Below are 23,112 nucleotides of genomic sequence, written 5' to 3'. Positions count from 1 at the left end.
AGCCCATATTGCTGAAAAAGCGGTGATTTGTCGTCTATGAGCTAAAATTGATTTAGCTTCTCAGTATATTGTTTGGCAGTAACAAATAATTGTTTGCGACCTCAGTTGATATTAACTGGTCATGTAAAGCATGGGATATGAGACACTTGCATGGATGTAGGTCCACTGTCAAAATAAATTGGTGAATAATATGAAAAAATCCCGTATCGATTCTAGTGTCATGAAGCTGCCGGGTTTTACATGGAAACTCAAGAGTTGGAAAGAACTGCTTCAGACACTAAATTTGAAAATCTTTATGGGAATATACATGAATTAACATTAATTTTTGACATCAGTATTGGGAAAACCTGAAAATATGCTAGTTTTTCATCTAGTAATTTGAAAGAACTGCAGCCTGATTTACTTTTTAAACTCATCAGCATGGAAGATTTGCACTTCACTGATTTTTGAACTCACCACCTTAGAAGATCTATACTAATGAGAGATTTTTAAACGTACTGCAGGGGAGCTCTGAACAAAAAATAATTTTTAAAGTCACCAGCCGAAAAAGTTTGTACCATATTCTGATTATTAAGCTCACTAGCAGAAAAATTTGCCCTAAATCATTATTTTAAAACACACACGTAGAAAAAGTTTGCCCTTTATCCTGATTTTTAAACTCACCATCAGGAAAAATTCCTCATACGGATTTTAAATCGTCAGCAGAAAAAGTTTGCTTCATGCAAAGTTTTTAAGCTCCCCAGTAGAAAAGTTTACCGTGTACACTGATTCTCAAACAGACCACCGGAAACAAGCTGCACCACTAAATATTTTTTAAACTCACCACCGGAAAAGTCCTGCACTACACACTGATTTTTAAACTCACCACCGGAAAAGACCTGCACTACACACTGATTTTTAAACTCACTACCGGAAAAAACTGCACCACATACTGATTTTTAAACTCACCACCAGAATAGACCTGCACCACAAACAGATTTTAAACTCACCAGCGGAACCTGCACCACACATTATTTTTCAACTCACCAGCAGGGAAGATCTGCACCACACACAGGTTTTTAAACTCACCAGCAGGGAAGATCTGCACCACACACAGGTTTTTCAACTCACCAGCAGGGAAGATCTGCACCATAGGGAAGATCTACACCACACACAGGTTTTTCAACTCACCAGCAGGGAAGATCTACACCACACACAGGTTTTTCAACTCACCAGCAGGGAAGATCTGCACTCCACATGGAATTTTCTGCTTGCCCACTTCGTTCGTCCCCCAACAGAGGAGGCTGCCGAAGTCTAGTTCGGTGAGAGGCGTGTAACGGACTGTTGAATTGCTCCCTGTTACCGTCACCAAATCCTGTGTAAAGTACAACAAGGCTCCTTAAATTTTGCCTTAAAAATGTTTTTAACACTGAAAGGATAATTATGATGCTCTGGAATTATGTAAATAGCTTTCTTAATATCTTTAGGTTATGACCTAAAAGGATCTGCAGGCCATGAGATTTGCATCGTTTCACAGCCATGCCGCATAACAATTATTTAGAAAATGTGAAACTCCTATGTTATGATGTGATGATCCTGGAAAGGACTAGTAACTGAATTATATAGCCAGAAATTTAAATAGAAATTGGTTAGATGAGTGTTAGTAACGATGTTTAAATGAGAAAGCTTGCCGCTATTTCTACGTATATACGCTGAAGTCCAACGGGAAACGATATACTGAAATAACATGGAGTGATACGGACGTTTCATCGTTGAAAAATTATTAGTATAAATATTTCCAAGCAACATCATTTTTTACAATGCCATAACTTTTATAGTACAATGTTTTTACAAATGCTGCTTGAATTGTAGCAATGGTAATTTATTTAAACCTTAATTTAAGAAAAACTGAGCATAGTACAAACCCTTACGGTCTCGTACAAATTAGAACAATGTTGATAGCAACTTAAACCACAATTAATTATTTAATTTGGAAAGTTTTGGAATCGACTAATAGATTTCAGCTTCCCTAAATGCTACCGTCTTTTTCTATCTTGTACCGTAGATTCACGACACACCGTAGCTGAAGATAAACAATTCAAAATTTATCATGACCCAGAAATAGCGTTTAATTTCCTTTTGGAATTCTTTATGATACTGAAATCTATTAAAATACCATATTATTTTAATGTATCTGACAAAATTCGCAAAAACTCGTTTTATTTTGCGTGTAACCTCAAAGAAAACAAATCTTGGCAGCGTTGGCGGTAAGCCCTGGCATGAAATCTGCATGCAAATGACAGAGAGCAAACGTGGCTCTGCACAACCTTTCCGTAGCGCTGCCTTAATAAAAAGACGGCGAGAGTCGGCACGCAAGATCCGGAAAAGGTTTGCTGGATGAAATGAATGGATGTGCCGCAAACCTCTGATGGAAAGTGCTAAGCTAAGATCTATGATTGGTTTTACGGTTATGATTGCAAATTATGACGAAGATGATGCGAATATTATCGGTTTTTGAGAATTATGTGAATGGAAAGTAATTTTCGTAGTTTGTGAGTTAATTCGTTTGATCTTGCTTTAGCGAATCCATTTGTATCACAGCAAAATTCGATAGTGCATAAAATGAAGCCAGTCTGTTTAAAAGTAATCGTATTACATATCAAGATAACTCATCAGTCAAATTTAGTTGCTCTAGGTCTGGGGCAATGAAGTAATAAATGTTATAACTTTTGGTATTAAATAAATTCCGTGCTAAACCAAGGAGACCCAACGTTTAATTTCCAGATTTGTACCAAATTTGCACTTAAAACTTCGGAAGATCTCCGTTTCTAATTTCATTCCTTGTGTGGCATGGAGGGGCTATAAATTGTAGTATTCCTTACGAACCGCCGTTTGGGGACGCGTGTTCTGCTCTTACGAAATTGTCTAGTATGTTCCGTGTAATTATTTTACTGTACACAGAGAACCTAGCAACTTTCTACCGGTGCAGGCTGTGAAGCAACAAACCACTCCCGTATATGAATCTCATGGTCTTGATTCTCCTGTTAATTGTGTTACAACACTTAATTTAATCTCTTCCCTGCTCTGATTGTTTCAAAATGTATTAGTCGCACTCAAGCAACATCATACTGCCTTTGAAATAGACGAAGCAATTATGCAATAAAATATAATTATTAATCATCATTGCTGGTGTTGATGCTCACGACGGTATTTTTGAAAGTCCTAATCAACAACTCACGCTGCTGATGTTTATACTCACAACGGTATTGTCGAAGGTCCTAATCAACAACTCACGTTGCTGATGTTGATGATCTCGCCGGTGTTGTTGAAAGTCCTAATCAATAACTCACGTTGCTGATGTTGATGCTCACGACGATACTTTTGAATGTACTAATCAACAACTTACGTTGCTGATATTGATGATCTCGCCGGTGTTGTTGAAGGTCCTAATCAACAANATCTAGATGTGTATAAGAGACAGGGTCTCGCCGGTATTGTTGAAGGTCCTAATCAACAACTCACGTTGCTGATGTTGATGATCTCGCCGGTGTTGTTGAAGGTCCAAGTGACGCTCTGCACGGGAGGCAGCGCGTCCAGTTGGCAGGTCGCCTGCAGAACCTCCATCAGCGACGCTCCTCTGTACTGCCACGCCGGCCCCCGGCACACAGGCGCGACTGTCGCAGGGTGACGGGCAGCCGAATTATTTCATTCACACATTAAAATAGTCTGTTTATTCTAATTTACTATATATGTAAATTTGCTTAAAATTGTGGCGTATTTAGATTTATTGGAAGTATGAATATTTTAATTCCATTGGTGTTCCCATAATTCCTATTTATGATTCAACTTTCCTCAAACTTTACTTGATCAAATATTTCCTTGTTAGTTTAACCAGTTTTGGGTATAATTTACTTTTTATTTAAAAATATTGATTCACTGGGTACTTGGTTTACATATTCCATGATTGTGTTAAGCCTCAATTTGCAATCTATATTTTTCCGAAGGGTAATTCGATTCATTATATGAAATGATCCCGCGTTCTTTGTTCATATCTTCGTAAATGGTAAAATTATTGTTTTCAAAAATTTGCTCGTCTTTGTATACCTTATATGAAAATAATGACAATTTTCATTCTTAAAATAATTGCAGGGTATAAATTTACTTTGAGAGTAGTTGATTAAGCCAAATAATTATGGGGGTGTGAATCACTAATATTTGCTGTGTCATAAGTTTTCATTTTATTTAAATTCTTCGAGTCATCTCTTAAAACTCACGGAGGTGGTTTATTGCAGTAACCGTGAAATTAGTGGACCTACTATTCATTTTTTCAACTCTAACATATGATGTTTAATGGTACGTTTTATTATCTTAATAATCTTTTATATAGAATATATTATCAGGTTAGTCAGGCGTAACCGGGATCGATAATCTCTGCAATTTCATAATCCCTTTATATCAAATCGTAATTTGTACGAAGATCATAATTGCAAAAAAGATCTGCTAAGTTATTTTAAGTATAACTACTAGTGAATGTCTTTTGTTTCAACTTCTTTAGTTTCAAAAATATTTTGGCACCATGTAACGTGAAATCATTCAAACCAATTAAAAAGCTCAACTTTTTCAGTTTTCATTTGCTCTCTGTTTTGCAATGCCTTACTATTCTCTAACTAAAAATAAACTTTTAGATTCAGTTAATGCCTCGGAATAATTCCCTGGATACGCTATCGAATAGGCAGTATAAATTTACTGGGCAAGTTTTCAAACGCACACAAACAAATGCTAATTTCGAAAAATATGTATAAGATACCAGTTTTTTCAGCTGTGAGGTTATATCCCATGAGTTTTTTTTTGTCAAAGAATTCGAAGCCAGAAATTCTCCTCGTCATTGGTTATTTCATTCGAAACGTCAAGAAATTATTCTCTCGTTCGGAAAAACGAACGCCTCATAAGGTGAGTGCTTTTGCTGACGGAATGCCGAAGGTCTGCGGAGAAATTGCACCTCTACCGGAATTGACAAACGCGGGAAGAAACTTGATTCAATTCGGCTGCTTTCACCAAATATTTTCTATAGAAATACATTAAAGGATATTTTCTTTAGTATCTCAGTTTGAAAAGAAGTTGAACACAAAAAAATCGTCATATATTCTCATTTTGAACAGAACCAAAGCTAAGTTGAGACCTGATAGAATTGTACATATAATTATGAAAATTTGGGGTCACAAGAAATTTATCTTAACGTGAACGTAATGAAATTTGAGAATTCTGCTAAACTATCATTCAAATTCAACGTCAAAATTTTCAATCTAACATGAAGAAGTGACGAAATTCGGAGAAAAGGCATGAATAATTTTAATTTAGGCTGACCGAATGCACCAATGTTGCACAGTAGGACTCGGAAATCCAAAGTCATTGCGAACCTAACGAACGGAAGCCGCCAGTGCGGAAAGCAATCCTGAGTTTACGTCGGCCGTCAGGGAGCAGTCAACTGACTTGATATTAAGACGGATGCACGCCAGCTTGTGGCAATCACTCCTAAACCCGAGTGACGATATCTTTAAATTCTTATACATTAAATATTTTTGAAAGTTTCATTCGTGAATTTCTCATTTCTTTGTAACTTGCAAAAAAATATAATAAAATCTTTTCCTAATATCAGCTTATGAAAAAAATATTGAATAATTTCAAGCTTACCAGTAAATTTAAAATGAAGTTATTCCTTGGTTATCTTAATTCAAAGCAACTCTAGCTTAAATGCATAAATAAGGTTTTTTGAGTTCTTAAAAAACAGAAAATTCCATTTTTGAACCTAACGTTGATTAACATATGAAGTTTTAATCATGACGAACAGTTAAGAAATGTGGCAGCAATTATTATTATTGAAATCGCTTGCTGGTTGACAATTTTCCGACATGCCTAAATTCATACAAAATTATTGTTTTATGAGAAAAGCTACATCAGAAAGCTTGGGAATAAAAATGCTTTTATATTGCACTTTAGTTGATTAATGTAAACAAGTCATTTAGACGAATAAATTATGAGGTTTTCTCGCAATCAGCATTATAATATTATTCAAGATAGAGTGAGGAGTACGTTTAAATATTAGTTACAACAAACAAAAAGCTCATCTCCTTCAAATTCTCATTTGAAAAACTAAAATTTGCATAAATGGGCGCTGATTTTAATATATTTTTTATTTTGATCAGTTATTATTAGGAACACAATATAATATTATGCACACTGCACCTTAAAAGTAACGGTGCAGTGAGACGGTACAAATAAATTAACATATTCTCATTGGCAGTCAATACTCCCACGGTTACTCCACGGTCCCAAGTTTTGCGAATTATGAATTTTAAAAAACTTTTAGTATTAAAGTAGGAAAACTACTCATACTGCATCGTCAAGATGAGGCAGTAAACTATACAAACATAGTCCCTGCAGAGTGCTTGGTATTGTACCTTTCAAATAGCGTTCAGCTGGAACCTAGGAAAACCAGTAAAACTGCATTTTCAAATTGAGGCAGTAAGTAGTCTTACACTTCAACTGTTCCATCAAATTTAATCGTATAATAAATTTTGATTAATTTTCGTAGGAATATAGGAAAATTACTTTTCACTACACAGTCAAATGAGAACCCTTTACTTCCACCAATTTAATTTGCACATTAAATTTAAATACCTTGTATTAGGAATATGTAGAAACATAGGAAACCAACTATTTTCCTCTACATCTACTGTTCTACCAAAGTTATTCGTATTCTGAAAATTAATTTCCTTCTAGTATGAATACATGGCAGGGTGGCCCAGTGGTTACAGTTCAGAGTACCAAGATTGGCGCAGAGAGGCGCGGGTTCGATCCCAGCTCTGTGCGCCAGTTTCTGGTCAGAATCGGCGAGGAGGCCGGGCGGTTAAGCAGAGCAGAATTGTAGCAGTGAGTTGCGAGTTCGAGACCTCAAAATGCTGTGAATGTTCTGCGATGTTAAGAATCGGCGACAGGCCCACGGCTTAATAAAAGTTAAAACCGCTATTATTATTATTAATATTATTATTATAATTATTATTATTAATATTAATATTATTATTATTATTATTATGAAAACTACTCACACTTGACGGTGAGAGTGATGGCGTTAGACGCGCCGTCTCCCTCTATGTTGGAGGCGAGGCAGCTGTAGACGCCGGCGTGCTGTCGCCTCGCTCGCTGCAGCACCAAACTCTGGTTGCTTAGGATTATTCCTGCCGACACGTTCTGGTCCAACAGCTGCCCCTGTATGGCAGAAAACGGGTCTTTGTTAATATGAGAATATTTTAATTTAATTAAATTATTTTAATATTACGCCACAAAACGGATCTTCATTAATGTAATAATATTTCAATTTAATTTGATACTTTAATAATACATGTAGCATATTGAATGCATTCAATTTAAGCAAATTGCAAATCGTTCTTCAGTAAAACAAATTACAGGATGCGGATAAATAAAATGTGCTGTTTCTTAATTTTTCATTATATTATTTCTTTTAAATATTAATATATTCCAATATACATAATTGAAGAAAAGTTAAAATAAAATAACGGGTCGTCTAGGGCGCAGATTTGATTTTTCTTAAAGCATCTTCTTATTTTGATCTTTTATTCTACATGTTTAATTTAATTTTAAAACATTCACGAAAACTACACATAATATAAAAATTGAATAATTTTTAGCTATTTTTATTGGTTTCGCTCTTGATCGTTTTTCTCATGGTGATTGCAAGAGATACATTTTAGCAAAACCGGCATCTCTTTAGCAAGGGTTTATAGTACTTCAATATGTGAGTGCGTGGATAATCTCGTTGGTAATGGTTTATAACTCTTCAATATGTGAGCGAGAATAATCTCGTTAGTTAAGGTTTACAATAATTCAATATGTGAGCGCGTGGATAATCTCATTAGTTAAGGTTTATAACTCTTCAATATGTGAGCGCGTGGATAATCTCGTTAGTTAAGGTTTATAACTCTTCAATATGTGAGCACGTGGATAATGTCGTTAGTTAAGGTTTATAACTCTTCAATATGTGAGCACATGGATAATGTCGTTAGTTAAGGTTTACAATAATTCAATATGTGAGCGCGTGGATAATCTCATTAGTTAAGGTTTATAACTCTTCAATATGTGAGCACGTGGATAATGTCATTAGTTAAGGCTTGCAATTATTCAATATGTGAGCGCGTGGATAATCTCGATAGTAAGGGCTTACAGCACTTCCAATATGTGAGCACGTGGATAATCTCGTTAGTAAGGAGATTATTATTATTTAATTTTTTTATTATTTCGATTAGGATTTATTTCGTGAACATTATTTTCATAATAGTTTTAAATACATTAGGTTTCATTACTCATAACGTTCGACAATAAATCGGAAAAGAAAGAAAATGTGAAGTTCAGTCACATTTTTATATGCGTTTCCGTCTCAGTGATTCCTTATAACTTTGTTTTATGCAAATGGGTGTGCGGTTATGTTACTGCGAAGTTTTGGGCGAAAAATGCGAAGATGAATGTCACGTAAGCATACAGCCAATCATTACAATCCAAATTCTTAAACTTAGGATGGAGGGTAAGTTACTGCTCCAATGTGCCTATATAAGGTCATTTTAAACAGCAGCTAGTTGCTGTCGGTAATATCATAGTTAGTTACATTTTATTTTAGCAGCTTTCAGTTGCTAAAACACTTTATATATTTTCTCATATAAATAAATATATAATATATTTAGATCTTTCACTCGTGACGTTCGTTTAACCCACGTACTTTTCAAATGTATCATTTTAAGCTCAAATTTAAGCTCAAAATAAGAATAGAAAACAATGATAAAGAAATAAACTAAAAATGAAACGGCAGTCGCCCTGGAGTTTCCCATCCTAGTCGTGTAAAACAAATGGAAGTGTAAAATAGATTTGACATTTTCTGCGTTTCGAACCGTTCGCATGGACCTGGAAAGTGACATGAGCATGACATTTATTTTATGGCTTCTGACAGCTCCAAACGACACAGGCTATCATTCATGGCTTGGGGGCTCCGCCTCCATTCATACACCCGTATTCGGAGAACATTTTTGTATACGATAGAAAAACTGCTGGATTCGATTTAGATTTGACTGGAAAATCAAACAAAACTGCAACCATTGAAAGAGTGCAGTCTTATATTTTCATTTGAAGGTGCCAGTGTCAAAGACAGGTAGTTTTTGAAAACAGCCGGAACAACAACAACAAATTTTGTGGAAAAGCTTATGCTGCTCACAAAAGAATTATGTTGGTAACAGCGTAGACGCGAAAAACTCCTCAATACATTAATATAAATTGAAAAAAACAGCAACACTTGTCAAACCAGGAACTGCACTAGAAACAGTAATAACAGGTAAGATATTAAAACAGCAACAATATCAGCAGCATGACAACGGCAATTTTCATGGCCTTCTCGAACGTGGCAATCGGGCTGTGCTTCGAAGCGAGCGCGCCGTACGCATATTGCTTGTTTATGCTTCGGTGATCCTTCACGTGGACGCTGTGTGATGTCGTAGGTAGTCTAAGAAGAGCCATTCTTAAAATGCTTGACCCATTGTTCGCTGCTCTTACGCGAAGAAAATCTAACGGCGATGCATATAGCAAAGACTGCATGGCGCTTCGGTTTGTAAGACCCTGCGAAAAATGCCCGAAAACTTGTCGAGAAATTTGGATTTTGCCCAACTTTTGAGAATGGAGCCATGGATATGTATTTCAGAAAGAAAGCTTTGTGTCCGAAGGATTCCTTGAACGAAAAATGGGTTCTCATTCCCCATGAAGCAGCAAAGTTTCATGGAGGTGAGCAAAATATCTCTGACGTTGCAAGGAATATTTTCTACAGTCATTATTACATCATCTGTAAATATCTTCCTCAGGTACACAATTTTTTCAAAAATTTTCAGACAATTTAATTTGCACAGTGCAAGCTACCTCCAAAAGTGTCATGGAAATTTCAACTTTTCTCGCTCATGGAAGTCTCCACACCATTCAAATCACTGGCTTTAACCTGGTAAATCTGAATCGCAAAGGCACTATATTTTAGTGTCTGATCCTACCAAGCGCTTGCCTTGTTCATAATCGCCTCAATTTGAGTCGCCGCGCTCACCGTTGCATTTGACATTATTACGGCAATTTATGAACCAAAATGGAGGCTTCAACTCTACCTTACTCTTAATTATTGTTATTAATTATCTGTTGTTTATTACGGACTAAATACGTACGATTAATCGTTGCCGAACGCAATTTCTTTCTAAGACTGTATTATGAACTGATAAAATGGCGTTAATGATACGTCTACAATTTATTAAAATAATTGTCTCCCATTGCTTCCCTAATATCCTAAATGATCTATTCAGCGTTAGTAAAACAAGAACATTAGAAACTGTTGAAAGGAAATATAAAGAAGTGTTCTTTCTTTCAGCTTATTTCTTCAACAATGTACTTTCTAATAACCTTAAATATCGTGCCCTAGGTTCAAATTTGGTTAGTTTGAAATATAATTCTTCCAATTAAATGTAATGACTCAATATCGAATACTTCCATTCCTATTCAATCATGTTTCACCTAGAATTATAATTTTTAACAAATATCTATTCGGCCCAAAAATCGTGCTACTTCAATTTAAACGATCGCTTTTTGCTAAATTCGACCACAGAATTGTTTTGTTCAGACATTAACTATAAACTGAAATCCGATGAAGGAAAGGTGGATTTATTGAAATAAGCTTTCTTTTTGTCAGTATAAAGTGATACAAATTATTCTATCTTCAATGCATAGACAGTTTATTATAGTTTTGATGCATGGTATTGAACTTTGAACAACAGAGATAAATATTTACTATTTAACTCCATATAAATTAATTTCAGTATTTTACCCTACTATAATGTGACTCTGTCACAATACATGCCAATCTGAGGATTAGAGCTTAAGAATTGTACGACATTATTAGGAAAACTAAATGCAATTGACAAACCTCGACCATTTTATAGCAATTAGAGGTGTCATAAATTTCAACTCTAATTAAATAAGCAAATCTCATATCCTTAAAACAGAGAAGGATGCTACCGTAGGAGTCTGCATTTCAGGTTACAAGGATATCGTTTTCTTCCCGCCCAATTAACGGCAATATCGATCTTTTATTGATGCGTGCTGTGATTTTCAGGCACATTGCTCTCCGATTTTCTTATTCATGTCGGTTATTTATCTTGCCCAATTTTATTTTCTCATTACAAGTTGTCGAGAGAGAGAGTAATTTGCATTAATTCCTTCAAATATTGATAATCGTCTTGATGGCTTTTAAATAGATTATAATGAATGTGTTGACTTTGCATTTGTAACAGATCATTTTAACAAATTTAAATGTCCACTATATCTTTAGTTGTTAAACTTTATTTCCCATTTCGTCCAGGCGAGATCAATATGAGCTGATCCTCGCGAATAAAAAAATTTGTATTGGACAATCTCGTCTGTTATTCAATGAATAATCTGTCCATACTAAAACTTCTGACAGAGAAAGTTCCGAATAACTTGGGAAATATGAGCTTACTTTATCTCGAAAACCTAAGTTTGAGCCTCGCCTCTCACTCGACAACAACACTTTTACACTTCTCTTGAGCATCGCTTGACACGAGCCTCATGCAAAAATAATACCGTCACTGGGGATCGCTTCGGACAGCTGACTTTTAATAAAGCCCTCGCAAGCTGTTTTTCTGAGGGGTTTCCAGCTGCTGATTTTGCAGCGAGTACAGCTCCGGTCGCTGGTTTTTATGAAAGTTTGTGCCACTCGCATCGCAGTGCGCCTCGAGCTCACTACAAACTACGTTCCCAGCATTTTAATTTCAAGTGTAACAAAAATTGCGATTTTGGCAATCCAATATAAGATACACAATCCAAAATTATGAATTACTTAAAAAAGCACATACATATTTCACAAGGGCTAATAATTAATTCATTACAATTACACGGCTAATAATTACAATTACAATTACATGGGCGAATAATTACAATTCATTTAAAAACTTAAAATTGCAGCTATATTCAACGTAGTAATTATGCCCATAAATGAAGCAACACCGACCTCTGACTTCTGAGTTGGTGGTTAAGTTTCATTGCTATTATTTATATATTATCTTTAGCAATTCGTCCTTGAATTTAAATAATACCACGTTGATCGACAAAATCTCGCTCAAAAACATGTCGCTACACCGACCTCTGAGTATTGAGCTGGTGGCTAAGTTCCATTGCTATTATTTCATTTCATCTTCATCCAATTCTTTGGATGAAGATGGATGAAGAGGATGACATCTTCTTCATTCTTTTAATTTGAATGAAAAAACATTGATCAATTACTATTATCAAAGCATAAACTTTTCACTCGAAATGAACTACTTACCTGATGGTACCACACGATTTTGTAAGCTGGAGGACTGGCGTCGACCACACACTCCACGTAGAGATCGTCTCCCTCTTCTATCGCAGAGAGGTTCACGGAGCGTCCGGGTTTGAGTACCGCGCTAGGAGGATCTTAAATTCAGAAAATCTTGTTTATTTTCGATTAGATTCTCGGGAGGCAATTACAGCGAAAATGGAAGAATGATAAAGAGCGAGATATGAAGGCTTAGTTTGGGTTTACCGCAATGCATTACTAACAAACTGAGATCGAAAACGCCCACAAAAGCCATAAAATTAAGACCTTATGGGAAAACAGGATATTGAAACGGCGCTCTCAAGTTGGTCTAGTTTGAAGGGAAGTAAATGAAAACTGACAAATTTTTTTATTAATGAATGAAAAAAAAGTTTCTATCAATTGGCAGCAGCCCATACATAATGTGTTGAAGAATTGCATCAAATTTGAGAAGAATTTTTATAGGCAGTTTACGTCATTGTTAAATTTGAAGTTGTATTGGACTTTAAGTAGAGTAATTTAGAAGATAACACCCATACCGTGGCCCCAAATAAGTAAAATTTTGTCTTATGTGACTCCACAATCACGTTTATTTTTGTAGCAAATTTTATACGTTCATGACTAGATAGACCGAGACTCAGAATAACCATATTTCTCTGAGTTTTATGATATAATGCGCAAAAAGTTTTTCCGTTTAATAATAAAAGCTCCTCACACTACCTTCACCGTTTTGAGAACCCCAAAAGAACCTCTCCATCCGAGTTATGTATACTCACAGTAAACTTCAAGCCGTTTACTTGCGGTGACAGGCTTTAGCCTGCGATCTTCTTGGCTTGCCACGCATGCTAAAGGCAGTCCGTGATGTTTCCTCTCAGGCATGAACCACAAAACACTGGAGTCGACAGAAGCATCTTCACGAGTACCCTCTTGCAGCGACTCCATTCTGGTTTGTGGCGCCTGACGGAGATGACACAAAAATATCACAACTTAAGCCAATGTTTAGGAATTTGTTGTTGCCTCGTGTGCCTTGTTTGTAAGATTACGGCGCTCTTGTAAAACCTGACAACTTTGTTACAATGAACTGCTAAGACGGCGTGAATTGGGTTCGACTTTCGCTCTGTAATGTAGACGTGTGAAAGCGATGGACGCGGAAAGGAAACAAAGGTTAGCAAAGTAATAGTAAAAACTATACATAACAAGAGGAATACCAGAATAAATGTCACGCTGTTGCATTAGCAATAACGCGCATAAATGTGAACTTATAAAAATGATAAATAACTGCGCTCCCTTATGATATTCAGAGTAGATATTTTAGTGCGTTAATAGTTCAATTTGTAATCGGAAGGAAAAAAAATGTTCATTAATGTAAAAGGACAATATAGTTTTCAAATGACGGTAATTTAAGTTGTTTTCTATTTCATCCGTATTTATTATTATAGACCATTCCCATAGCTCAAATGCTTTTATTCTGAGCCCAAACTGCGCTGTTACTCTTACCATAAACTTCTCTGAGCATGAGCGAGGGTGCAATACGCTTCTCTAAATTGTACTTTTTACTTCCCAGCCTGCAGCGAAATTACATAGTGCAACTGCGTAGTTTCAACATCTATGTTAGACACATTAAATGCAATTAGGACGTTTTACCAGTAGAGTAAAAACAATTCAATGAGGCTCCAGGCTAACCGGCAATTGTTGTGACCGGAATATCAGCTGGGCCTTCAATTATGAACATTATACTTAATGATATATCTCGAGGCAACTCATGCAATCTATGAGCGACAATTGAGATCAACCATTACCAGGATTATCAATACAATGAGAGCTATACCGCAATAGTGTAATTTGTATGCTAATACCGTCTGAGTTCGGAGAAAACGCGCCTCGATGAAAAATGTGGGATCAAATTCTGATATTTCGGGTAATTGGGACGTGAAATCGATGCCTATTTGTAAGGGTCGTCTTGCTATTCGGCCTCAACCGATCGCTAATGACGGACAAGAATCGAGTCGGCTAATTATGGAGCAATTTTTCGCTGCCATGATCATCATAGAGAAGCCCATCTAGTTTGACATTAAACTCTAGTTTTGAATTTGTTGACATTGAACTCTAGTTATGTCAGTCTAGTTTGACATTGATCTCTAGTTATGCCTGAAATGTCTAATTATGAATTATATGGAAGATTGCGTTGTTAATGCTCTATGGCTCACCAAATTAGAAGAGACTAATTTGTTTCGGATTCTGAATGTTTCTAATCGGGATCATCAGACACATGTTTAAAAAAAAAATAAAAAACTATCGCTGGCACTGAAATGTTTCGATAAATTGAGTGATTTGCTTATCTGATTTTATTTTGAACTTGAAGCGTTGATACAAATTTAAAGCTGCCCTTACATGTACAAAAGCCCGTAGATTCTAGTAAATATCGAGCTTCTCTATAAGCAGACCTTGAAGCCTATGCGATATTCAATAATTGGGCCGAAATTTGGGATAGCCGATCTTCAAAGCACGAAAGCCATTGATTGGATTTAAATTATGCATGACAAGCTGATTGGATTCAGTGACTTGCGGTTCAGAACCAAAAACTCTGACACGGAAACTTTGGCCCTCCATTTACTTATGAAGTCATAGTCAAATCTGAAGCATCCATATGCAAGAGTGTCATCACAGCCAATAACATGAAATTCATTTATCAAGCAAATGAATTTTTGGGCGCGTCTCACATGTTGCGTTCAGATGCAGGTTTTGACGAACGTGAACGCGGTTTATTTGATGACCGGTAAACGTCATCTGGAATAATCGCCCGTCCCTCCAAATTGTCAATTTATGGCATTTTGAATTACAATGACTGGTCCATGTGATTTAGTCCACGTATTGCAGATTAAATCAAATTAAATTCCGTAGCTAGCATTAAATAATTTCTCGAAATTGTTCATAAAGGACATTATAATAATTATTGGGCTACTATAAAAGATTAATGTGTCCTCTTGGTTATACTTTTTTATTTCCGCTAGTTATTTATTACAATGTGACAAATTTACGAAATCAATCCGGTGTTCTGAAAGGCTTCATTACATATTTTCAAGCACATAAGCTACAACCTGAAAGTTTTCTCGAGTTCTTCCTTAAAATATTATTGATTTAGTGTTTTATTTATTGTGAAAACTTATCTATCGCAGGATATTTTTTGTTTTTTCATGTTTCACAATTTCAGAATTTGATAAATAAATATATTTAAATTTGTTTCGTGTGTTAACTCAACTTTTAAATGATATTGGAGCTGGTCTCCGAAACGTTTGGAAAACGATATGATGTATTTACGTCCCGTTTCCTTTGCTTTCAGTTCTTTCGATTCATTCGGACTAAACTTGCGATTCATTTAGACTAAAGATAAAATATTTCAAAAAAAAAATTCAACTAAGGATCCCCGAAAATAATTTGTTGCAGATGTATCGAATTTCTCCTGATGTTCATCAAATGATATATCGGGCACGGCAGTGAAGCATTCGAAGATACAGAGCGGCATGCTTTGCTTAAGACGGCCGAGGAATGCAATAACAGTTAAGGTAGCGCTCCTCTTACCAGCCGCCGGATGGTCGATCGCCAACGACATCGTGAGTTTGCTTGTAGGTTCTTGATTTAATTGAATGATATTTACCTTAAAAAGCTGTCCTGGTGAGCATGTTTCCTCTGACAAATAACTTGTTTAGGGACGCTTCTACACGAGAAATTCTCTGTTAGGTTACGTTGTAGAATATTTCGATAAGTGAAGGTGTCCTGAAACATTATGCTTTCTAACTTGCCATCCATTGATACTTTTAAGTAAGGGATTCGTTGTCAATTAAGCATCGTGATCTCGTATGTTGCAACAGATATTCGTGAAATCGCTACATTGCTAGGAATAGCTGGGGATGTTGCGCAGAAATGAAATTGTGATGGGATTTGAGGTACGGCAGGAAAACCTTTAAAGTAATCTATTTCACTGGAGAAACCCGTTAAGACGATAACATTCCACAGATATCTTGAGCATATGAAGCGTTCTCGAAAACTGCTATCACGTCGGGTTTCAGCAAAACCGTTTACCAAATGAAGTTTACCATGCATGATATGAAATCGTCTAGAATGAATCCTGACTAGATTGTTTTGATTTATACCAATAATTGAAAGCCTTTTCTTTCACTTCAAAAGTCGTGAATCAGGTTATTTATTTATATTATGTATTTATATCACGAAGTCGAAGTTAATGCATCTTGTACCTACCTGAAAATTTTTAAACACAGTTATACTTCCTTTTCCTGGAAATCTGCAGGCATGCAGGTAGGTTTTCTTTAAATTTCTGTGGAAAAGAAGAAAAAACGCCGGCTTTTCAATGTTATTCCGAGTCCTAAAAACTAGACTGGCTAGCTCGGTGCTGCCATAACGTCCTTCGTAAATGTCGTTTGAAGCGCCGCAGTCGCTGTGGAATGACCATACTGTTTACGGAGCCATACCAACACGGCGGTAACTGAAATTTTATAGTTTTGCCTTACGATGAGCGCAGTATGGCCAACTGTTTCGGGTGTTTGGGAGTCTTATGGAACTTCTTAGTAGGGCTTCTTTGTGCGTTTGCTATTCAATAGACTCCGAAACTTTTTCGCTATATCGATTTACGACCATGTAGTTACAGCGTGCTACGTCAAATGCCCTTTTAATTAGTGATATAGTATGTAACTTTCAGCACCTAGCAAACACTTCACTACAAGTGTTACTGAAGTTCTGTGAATGTTTCCTAAAAGTCGTATTTCTCTCAGTGCGTCATGAAATACCTTCATAGGTAATAGAATGAAAATTTATGAGGTAGGGCTCCTAATATTATCGCAGATAAATCTGTGGCAGCGCTAAAAACTAAATTCATGCAGTAATTTCTCGTCAGAAACAAAAAATGCATATCTTACAATTCATAAATTTTGTTTAACTAATTTATAAAAATATGCTCCTGTTTCTAGCTTTAAAATTTACATTTTGTAACATTCAATATGTAGAGTAAGATTGATGATTATCTCAAGCCTCCGAACCTTTACTCAAACATTCTTTAAAAATTTACTTACACGTTTATGATGGAGTTGTTTTCTTAATATAATGCAAACATCCAATGTGATTCACTCCATCCTCTAGAGTAGAGTGAATTGCTCACTGTCAAGCTGGCATTAATTGAAGTTTACGTTTATCTTGAAAATAGTGCAAAATAAAATTATTGATGGAATTTTTTTATCACATTTTCAAAATATTTAAATTGACAGCTGCCGGTATTTGGAAAGTCTAACTCACCAAATTCTTGCTGTAGTTTGATAATTTTTGGTCCCGGAGGTACCAGTCGAGCGTCGCCGGCGGCCGAGCGTCGCGCGCCTGACATCTGAAGAGGAAAACCCGACCGGCTACTAGCGGCTCCTTCGGGCCCTCGATCTCTACGCTGGTCGGAGGAACTGGGGGCACAATTTTTAGTCACGATAATAGAATACAAGTTTACTGATTAGGTTTATAGGTGAAATACATTATTTACTTTTTTTATAAGCACAGTAGAGTTTTCATGGCGGAAATGTAGTTAGTTGAATTATTTTTCATACAGTATCATTTATAAATTGAAGACGGCTTCATGTATCGTCTAGCACAAAATATGTATGACACTTTCTCAAAAATTTGCGAGGTAATAACACACTGAGCAAATGTTATTTTATTATTCACATGAAAAATAAAAAATGCAAGACCTCGCTTCAAACGAAAAATTGTCATTCTAAAATGGACAAAAACAACACTTTATTCTAACCGTTTAGATGGACGACAACCGACGTCTCCATAGGGTTGGTGAGGTTTGTGTTGGTTGACACGCACGTCAAGGTACGGTTGTGATCTGAACGTTGTAAGGGCTCGAGTACCAACGTGTTGCGTACAACAGAGTCCTCTTGCAAAGGTAAAAGCAAGAAAATTGGTATTTCAGTCACGGATCGCAGTTCCTCATAAAAATGTTGGGAAAATTTTGTCTACTATTACAATTTTCTCTTATAGTTCATATGAAAATGAGTTTTTAGAGATAGTTTACTGCTTGAGCAGAGGAGTACCAGCGAAATATTTTAAGTACCAATTTCGTTCCACTAAAAACCATCAATCTATAAATTACTACCGTCGAGCAAGCTCTAGCTGCATGCATAGGATGAATTAATTTTTTTCTTCATGACAGAATAAGGAGAACGTCTTTTCAACCTACCATCAAACATTTTTTTGAACAGACAACCAAAAACTTACTGCTAATCGCCTCATAAGATCCTCTAGGTGACAAACTAAGGGCTTGAGAGACGTTGTAAGCGATCATCTGCGTAGAAACAGTTTGTCGCCTGAGGTTGCGTGAGACGCCCTCAGCAAGCTGGTCGTTTTGGTCAAACCACAGCACTCTGGGGTCGGGCGTCCCGCCTTTGCTCTGGCAAATTAGAGTCAAAGACGAGCCTTCTACGAGCGGTCCCACGCTGTTATTTGTGATTGTCGTGCTCGCTGTCGACAGGATGACGAGCTCACGCGGTGGCACTGGAAACATTAATATTCTTAGATTACACCTTTTGTGGATAATTTTTAGAGCATTTTCTCCTCTATGGAAAAAAAATAACCCAGTACTCACTGCAGTGAGTGACAGAGAGCGCATTTTCTCGTCGACGAAAACGTGAAGTCACGGACGGACAGACAGACGAACAGACAGACGGACAGACGGACGGACAGACGGACGGCCAGACGGAAAAAATGCGATAGTGCATTTTTTTCATAAATGAGAAAATGAGCTAAAAATGCCCTATTGTGCTCGTCATGTCCGTCCGTCTGTCTGCCTGTCTGTCCGTCCGTGACTTCACGTTTTTGTCGACGAGAAAATGCGCTCTCTGTCACTCACTGCAGTGAGTACTGAGTTATATTTTTTCCAGGACTTGCCTGCTTATAGTCAACAAGATGCTGAGGTGTTGAGGTGGCATTTAGTACGGTACTGAAGTATTGCTATCGTGGATAGCGAGACATTGGTTACGGAGGTACTGCCATTGTGTTCAATTCATTCGCTACATTCTTTTCACAAATGATTTACGTACTTAATTTGCTATTTTTAATAATGTAATTAAAATTGTCCATATTCATTCAGTATTTTTTGTTTGTTGATGTAGGTCCATTTAAATAAACATTTTCTGAAATTGAAATAAGCCGGATTATCTTTGTTACAACTTTTTTTGCAAGGGAGTGTTGTGGATACACGCAGACATGGCATTTCTGCCATATATTACGCAATTGTAATCAGACGAGAATTTTCTTGAGAGATTCTATCGCTCGATGTACTCCACCGGGCGAAGAACAACGTTTTCCGCTCTCGATCAACCTCCTTCTCCGCCTTTTAACGAACCTCAATTCTACCTCTTCTCTAAATTTAATAAAAATTTTAAATTTCCGACTTAAATGATTTTAAATTTTGATAAATTAGGATTTCTAATTCAATTGCTCGTACAAGCACAGCTCACGCTTTCCGTAAAATGGATTAATGCAGATTAAAAATATTTATATACAATATGTACAGTTCTCATTAATTGCAGTTCTGGTTTAAATTATATAAGTTTGTCTTTGAATTTTTTTTTAATTTTAAAATTTAAGCTCTAATGTTCGATTGAGTTTGTATTAAATCATTTAAAGAATTAAAAGGCATGAATTATAATTTTCATTCTCGACTTCATTATCCATCAAAAAATTTTGTATGCGGTACTGAGAAGAAAACCAATTATTTCACTGATGCATGCGTGTTGTTTAAGGTTCCACGCGCATTATTTTTTCCCGTTGTGAAGTTCAATAACTGGGTTCATGAAGAATAATTCATTTTCCTGCCCAGAATAACGTTCCTCTTTAATTAATTAATTTCCTCTTGAAGTATTTTCTATAACTGATATTACCATTTTAACTGCATTAGAATATTGATGATTCTGTTACTACATTGCGTCAGTCCAGTCATGCTTGCAGTACTGGCGACTGAGTTATGAATTTCTAAGCAGATGCCATTATTTTTTCCTCCCTCTGCGCAGTAATTTGCCATTCTTCATTTATCGTCTTAATTGGTGTGCTTTTCACGCGACTGAATAATTTTCATAGGTTTTTTACTTCTTTTTAACTTACATGACTTTACCTTTAACTTCTTTTTAACTATATGATTTGTGAATCGTGCGTTAAGAAAATATTCAATTCATTAGGAAATATGTTTGATACGAAAATATGATTCAATATAGATGTAATAATTATTTTCTCAGTTTTTCTAAAGATATTATATAAATTTATTGATACTCTTAGAACACAGGAAGATTAAGACAATGAGCGGACAGCGGTAGGCGAAATAGAACAAAATAACCAAGAAAAGAGGTTAAACAGGAAGGCTTCAAAAGACGAGAATAAAACAAACTATGATGAAACGAAGTATAGATTGATCCTCAATCAGCATGATTGCAGTGATGAACTTGATGGTTCGTGTTGCTGTCACCAGCACAAAGAATGGAGGCCGTTAGGTAGTTACAATTGACATGATACGCTGCTCATCCATCAAGCCTGATTGCGCCTACATATTTGAGTAGGAATCTCGCTCAATCTTGCTCTTCAATATTTTGAAACTCACGCTTCATATTTAGACTTCAAAATTTCCGAGAATTTTTTAACAATATTTTTGTATTGCGCAATTTTGGAAATGTAATCTGCTTATGTTTTCGTCGTTGGGAAACTCGCGCTAATTGGATCCCAATTCCTTACAATTTCGTGCAGGAAATGTTGCAAAGAATCTCGTGATTGTCTTTTTCTTGACGTGATATTCAGTCTCGTTCATATTGCAAATTCGTAGCAATCAGTGTTTTCGGGAAGTTTCGTGTCATTTGAACATAACCTAAAGCAAATTACATTGCATTTTCAAAGAAGTGAAGAGTTCTAAACTAAAGAAATGGGAGATATGTTGTTTAAAAATAAAAAACTCTAACAAATATATAATTTGGTAAACGACCAATAAACTTTTAGTGAATGGCATTATATAAACGAAAAGAAACATTGTAAAATAAACTAGAAATTTGCCCGGTTTATAGAGTAAGACTGGATAGAGACAGTAGTAAATTAATTATTAAATTTAAAATTTTGTCACATTCTGTCCTAAATATTTTTTTCAGCTCCTTAAATATCTTCCAAGTTTGAAAAGATGGAATAATGGGTTTGAAAAATCATTAATGCGAAATTTTGACATTCGACAACTTACAAAAATTAAAACTGGTCGATGCAAGAATCTAGAAAACTTATGAAATAAGAAGTATTTATTGTGAAGATTTTTATTGACAATGATTATAAGATTTAGTTAGAAAATGATTATAAGATTTAGTTTAGTTAATTTTTCCAAGCATATTAATTTATCAAGAGAATTTAAGCTTTTTATATTTTAAAATATGTGGAAATAGAAACAGAACCTCAATAAATTTTTTTACTCTGTATTGATACTTGATTACTACTCTGTATTTTTTTACTTGAATTGAAAGAATCTTTAATCGTATTCGAAATATAGCGTTAGAAGATCTCTATATTAGCCTACTATTGATTACATAATAGCAAAAGCTTTGCCTAGCAAGCAAATATGTTCCATAAACTTTATAAATTCCTACAAACTACTTTACAAAATTTCAGTTTACCCTGTAACGAATCTGACGAAGTTCTAAAATTTTGATTTAACAAATCACAATACTCACCAATGACGGTGAGGTTGACTTTATAGGTGAGTGTTGGGCTGATTTTAAAGTCCAGTCGACACGTGTAGGTAACTTCATCCGACGCTTTAATCTTGGAGAGCACAAGCACGGAACGCGCAGGTAAAAACACCACTCGGTTGTCGTACAGACTTGCATTTTTCCAGTGCACTGCTGCTCCACTGCGTGCATCGTAGCTGCAAAACATTTACAGGAGTTGTTGTAAAATTTTGGTTCTGCAACAATTAAAACTCTGACATGAGACCATTTCATGATGAAATGATAGAGAAACTGAGACAAGATAGTGAAAAGAGCTTATTTTACCTTCGCAAACAAACTACGGGAAAACGATACATGATTTTTGTCGGAATAGTGGATCATGCGTCGGAACACGTTACCCCTTCAGGCTGGTTTAGCGCTTACAAGTTACCATATTTAAATAAAACTCATGTGTACCAAATATGTTTATTCGAGTTTACAACACGAGGAATATTCATAATTTGCATAGCATATTTTAGGCATCAAAGTGTCTGAAGACTAAAACAGTTTCCAGCTGCGGTTATCGCAAGATAATAGAGAACAATCGGTCCTTGTCATCGTCTCGAGGTAGCGTAACCATGTTAAGCTTCGATCGACTGATAGAGCCGGGCCTTAGTATGACGTGTGTCCCGGCTTATAAGGTTATCAAGGACCATTTAGGGTTTGACCAGTTAGCTTTGACGAACGCAACGGTCCCTACAATATGGGAAATGCGTAGGTTTTGCAGGTTCAATTTTGTCAAGTGAATCAGCCGGAAAATTATCATATTCGAGTCTCATGAAATTGGTTAAAATCGATTGACCCACATGCATGAGAGTTTGAAGTTAAAAATTGGTAAAAAAAACACGGAAATTTTGGCAAAGGTCTAACGCAACTTGAAAAAAGGTGGAAATCTTATTAGTT

At 35.9% G+C, this 23,112-nt stretch overlaps 1 protein-coding gene across 1 annotated transcript in view; it reads right to left on the bottom strand.

The window, feature by feature from the left end:
- LOC108665285 overlaps positions 1-22,789 on the bottom strand; it is a 36,365-nt gene extending 13,576 nt beyond the window's left edge. The window contains exons 1-10 of the mRNA XM_047882670.1: positions 22,752-22,789; positions 22,174-22,367; positions 18,698-18,973; positions 18,222-18,356; positions 17,726-17,880; positions 13,198-13,378; positions 12,410-12,540; positions 7,086-7,245; positions 3,502-3,653; positions 1,213-1,354 (exon numbers count right to left, since the gene is read on the bottom strand). Coding sequence (XP_047738626.1) covers positions 1,213-1,354; positions 3,502-3,653; positions 7,086-7,245; positions 12,410-12,540; positions 13,198-13,378; positions 17,726-17,880; positions 18,222-18,356; positions 18,698-18,973; positions 22,174-22,367; positions 22,752-22,789 — 1,564 coding nt within the window. The remainder of the gene's footprint in view (positions 1-1,212; positions 1,355-3,501; positions 3,654-7,085; positions 7,246-12,409; positions 12,541-13,197; positions 13,379-17,725; positions 17,881-18,221; positions 18,357-18,697; positions 18,974-22,173; positions 22,368-22,751) is intronic.
- Between the last annotated feature and the right edge of the window lie 323 nt (positions 22,790-23,112).

The sequence above is a fragment of the Hyalella azteca genome, unplaced genomic scaffold (assembly GCF_000764305.2).
Source record: "Hyalella azteca isolate HAZT.00-mixed unplaced genomic scaffold, Hazt_2.0.2 contig10999, whole genome shotgun sequence".
NCBI classification, from domain to species: domain Eukaryota; kingdom Metazoa; phylum Arthropoda; class Malacostraca; order Amphipoda; family Hyalellidae; genus Hyalella; species Hyalella azteca.
This window is presented reverse-complemented; position numbering and strand designations above follow the sequence as displayed.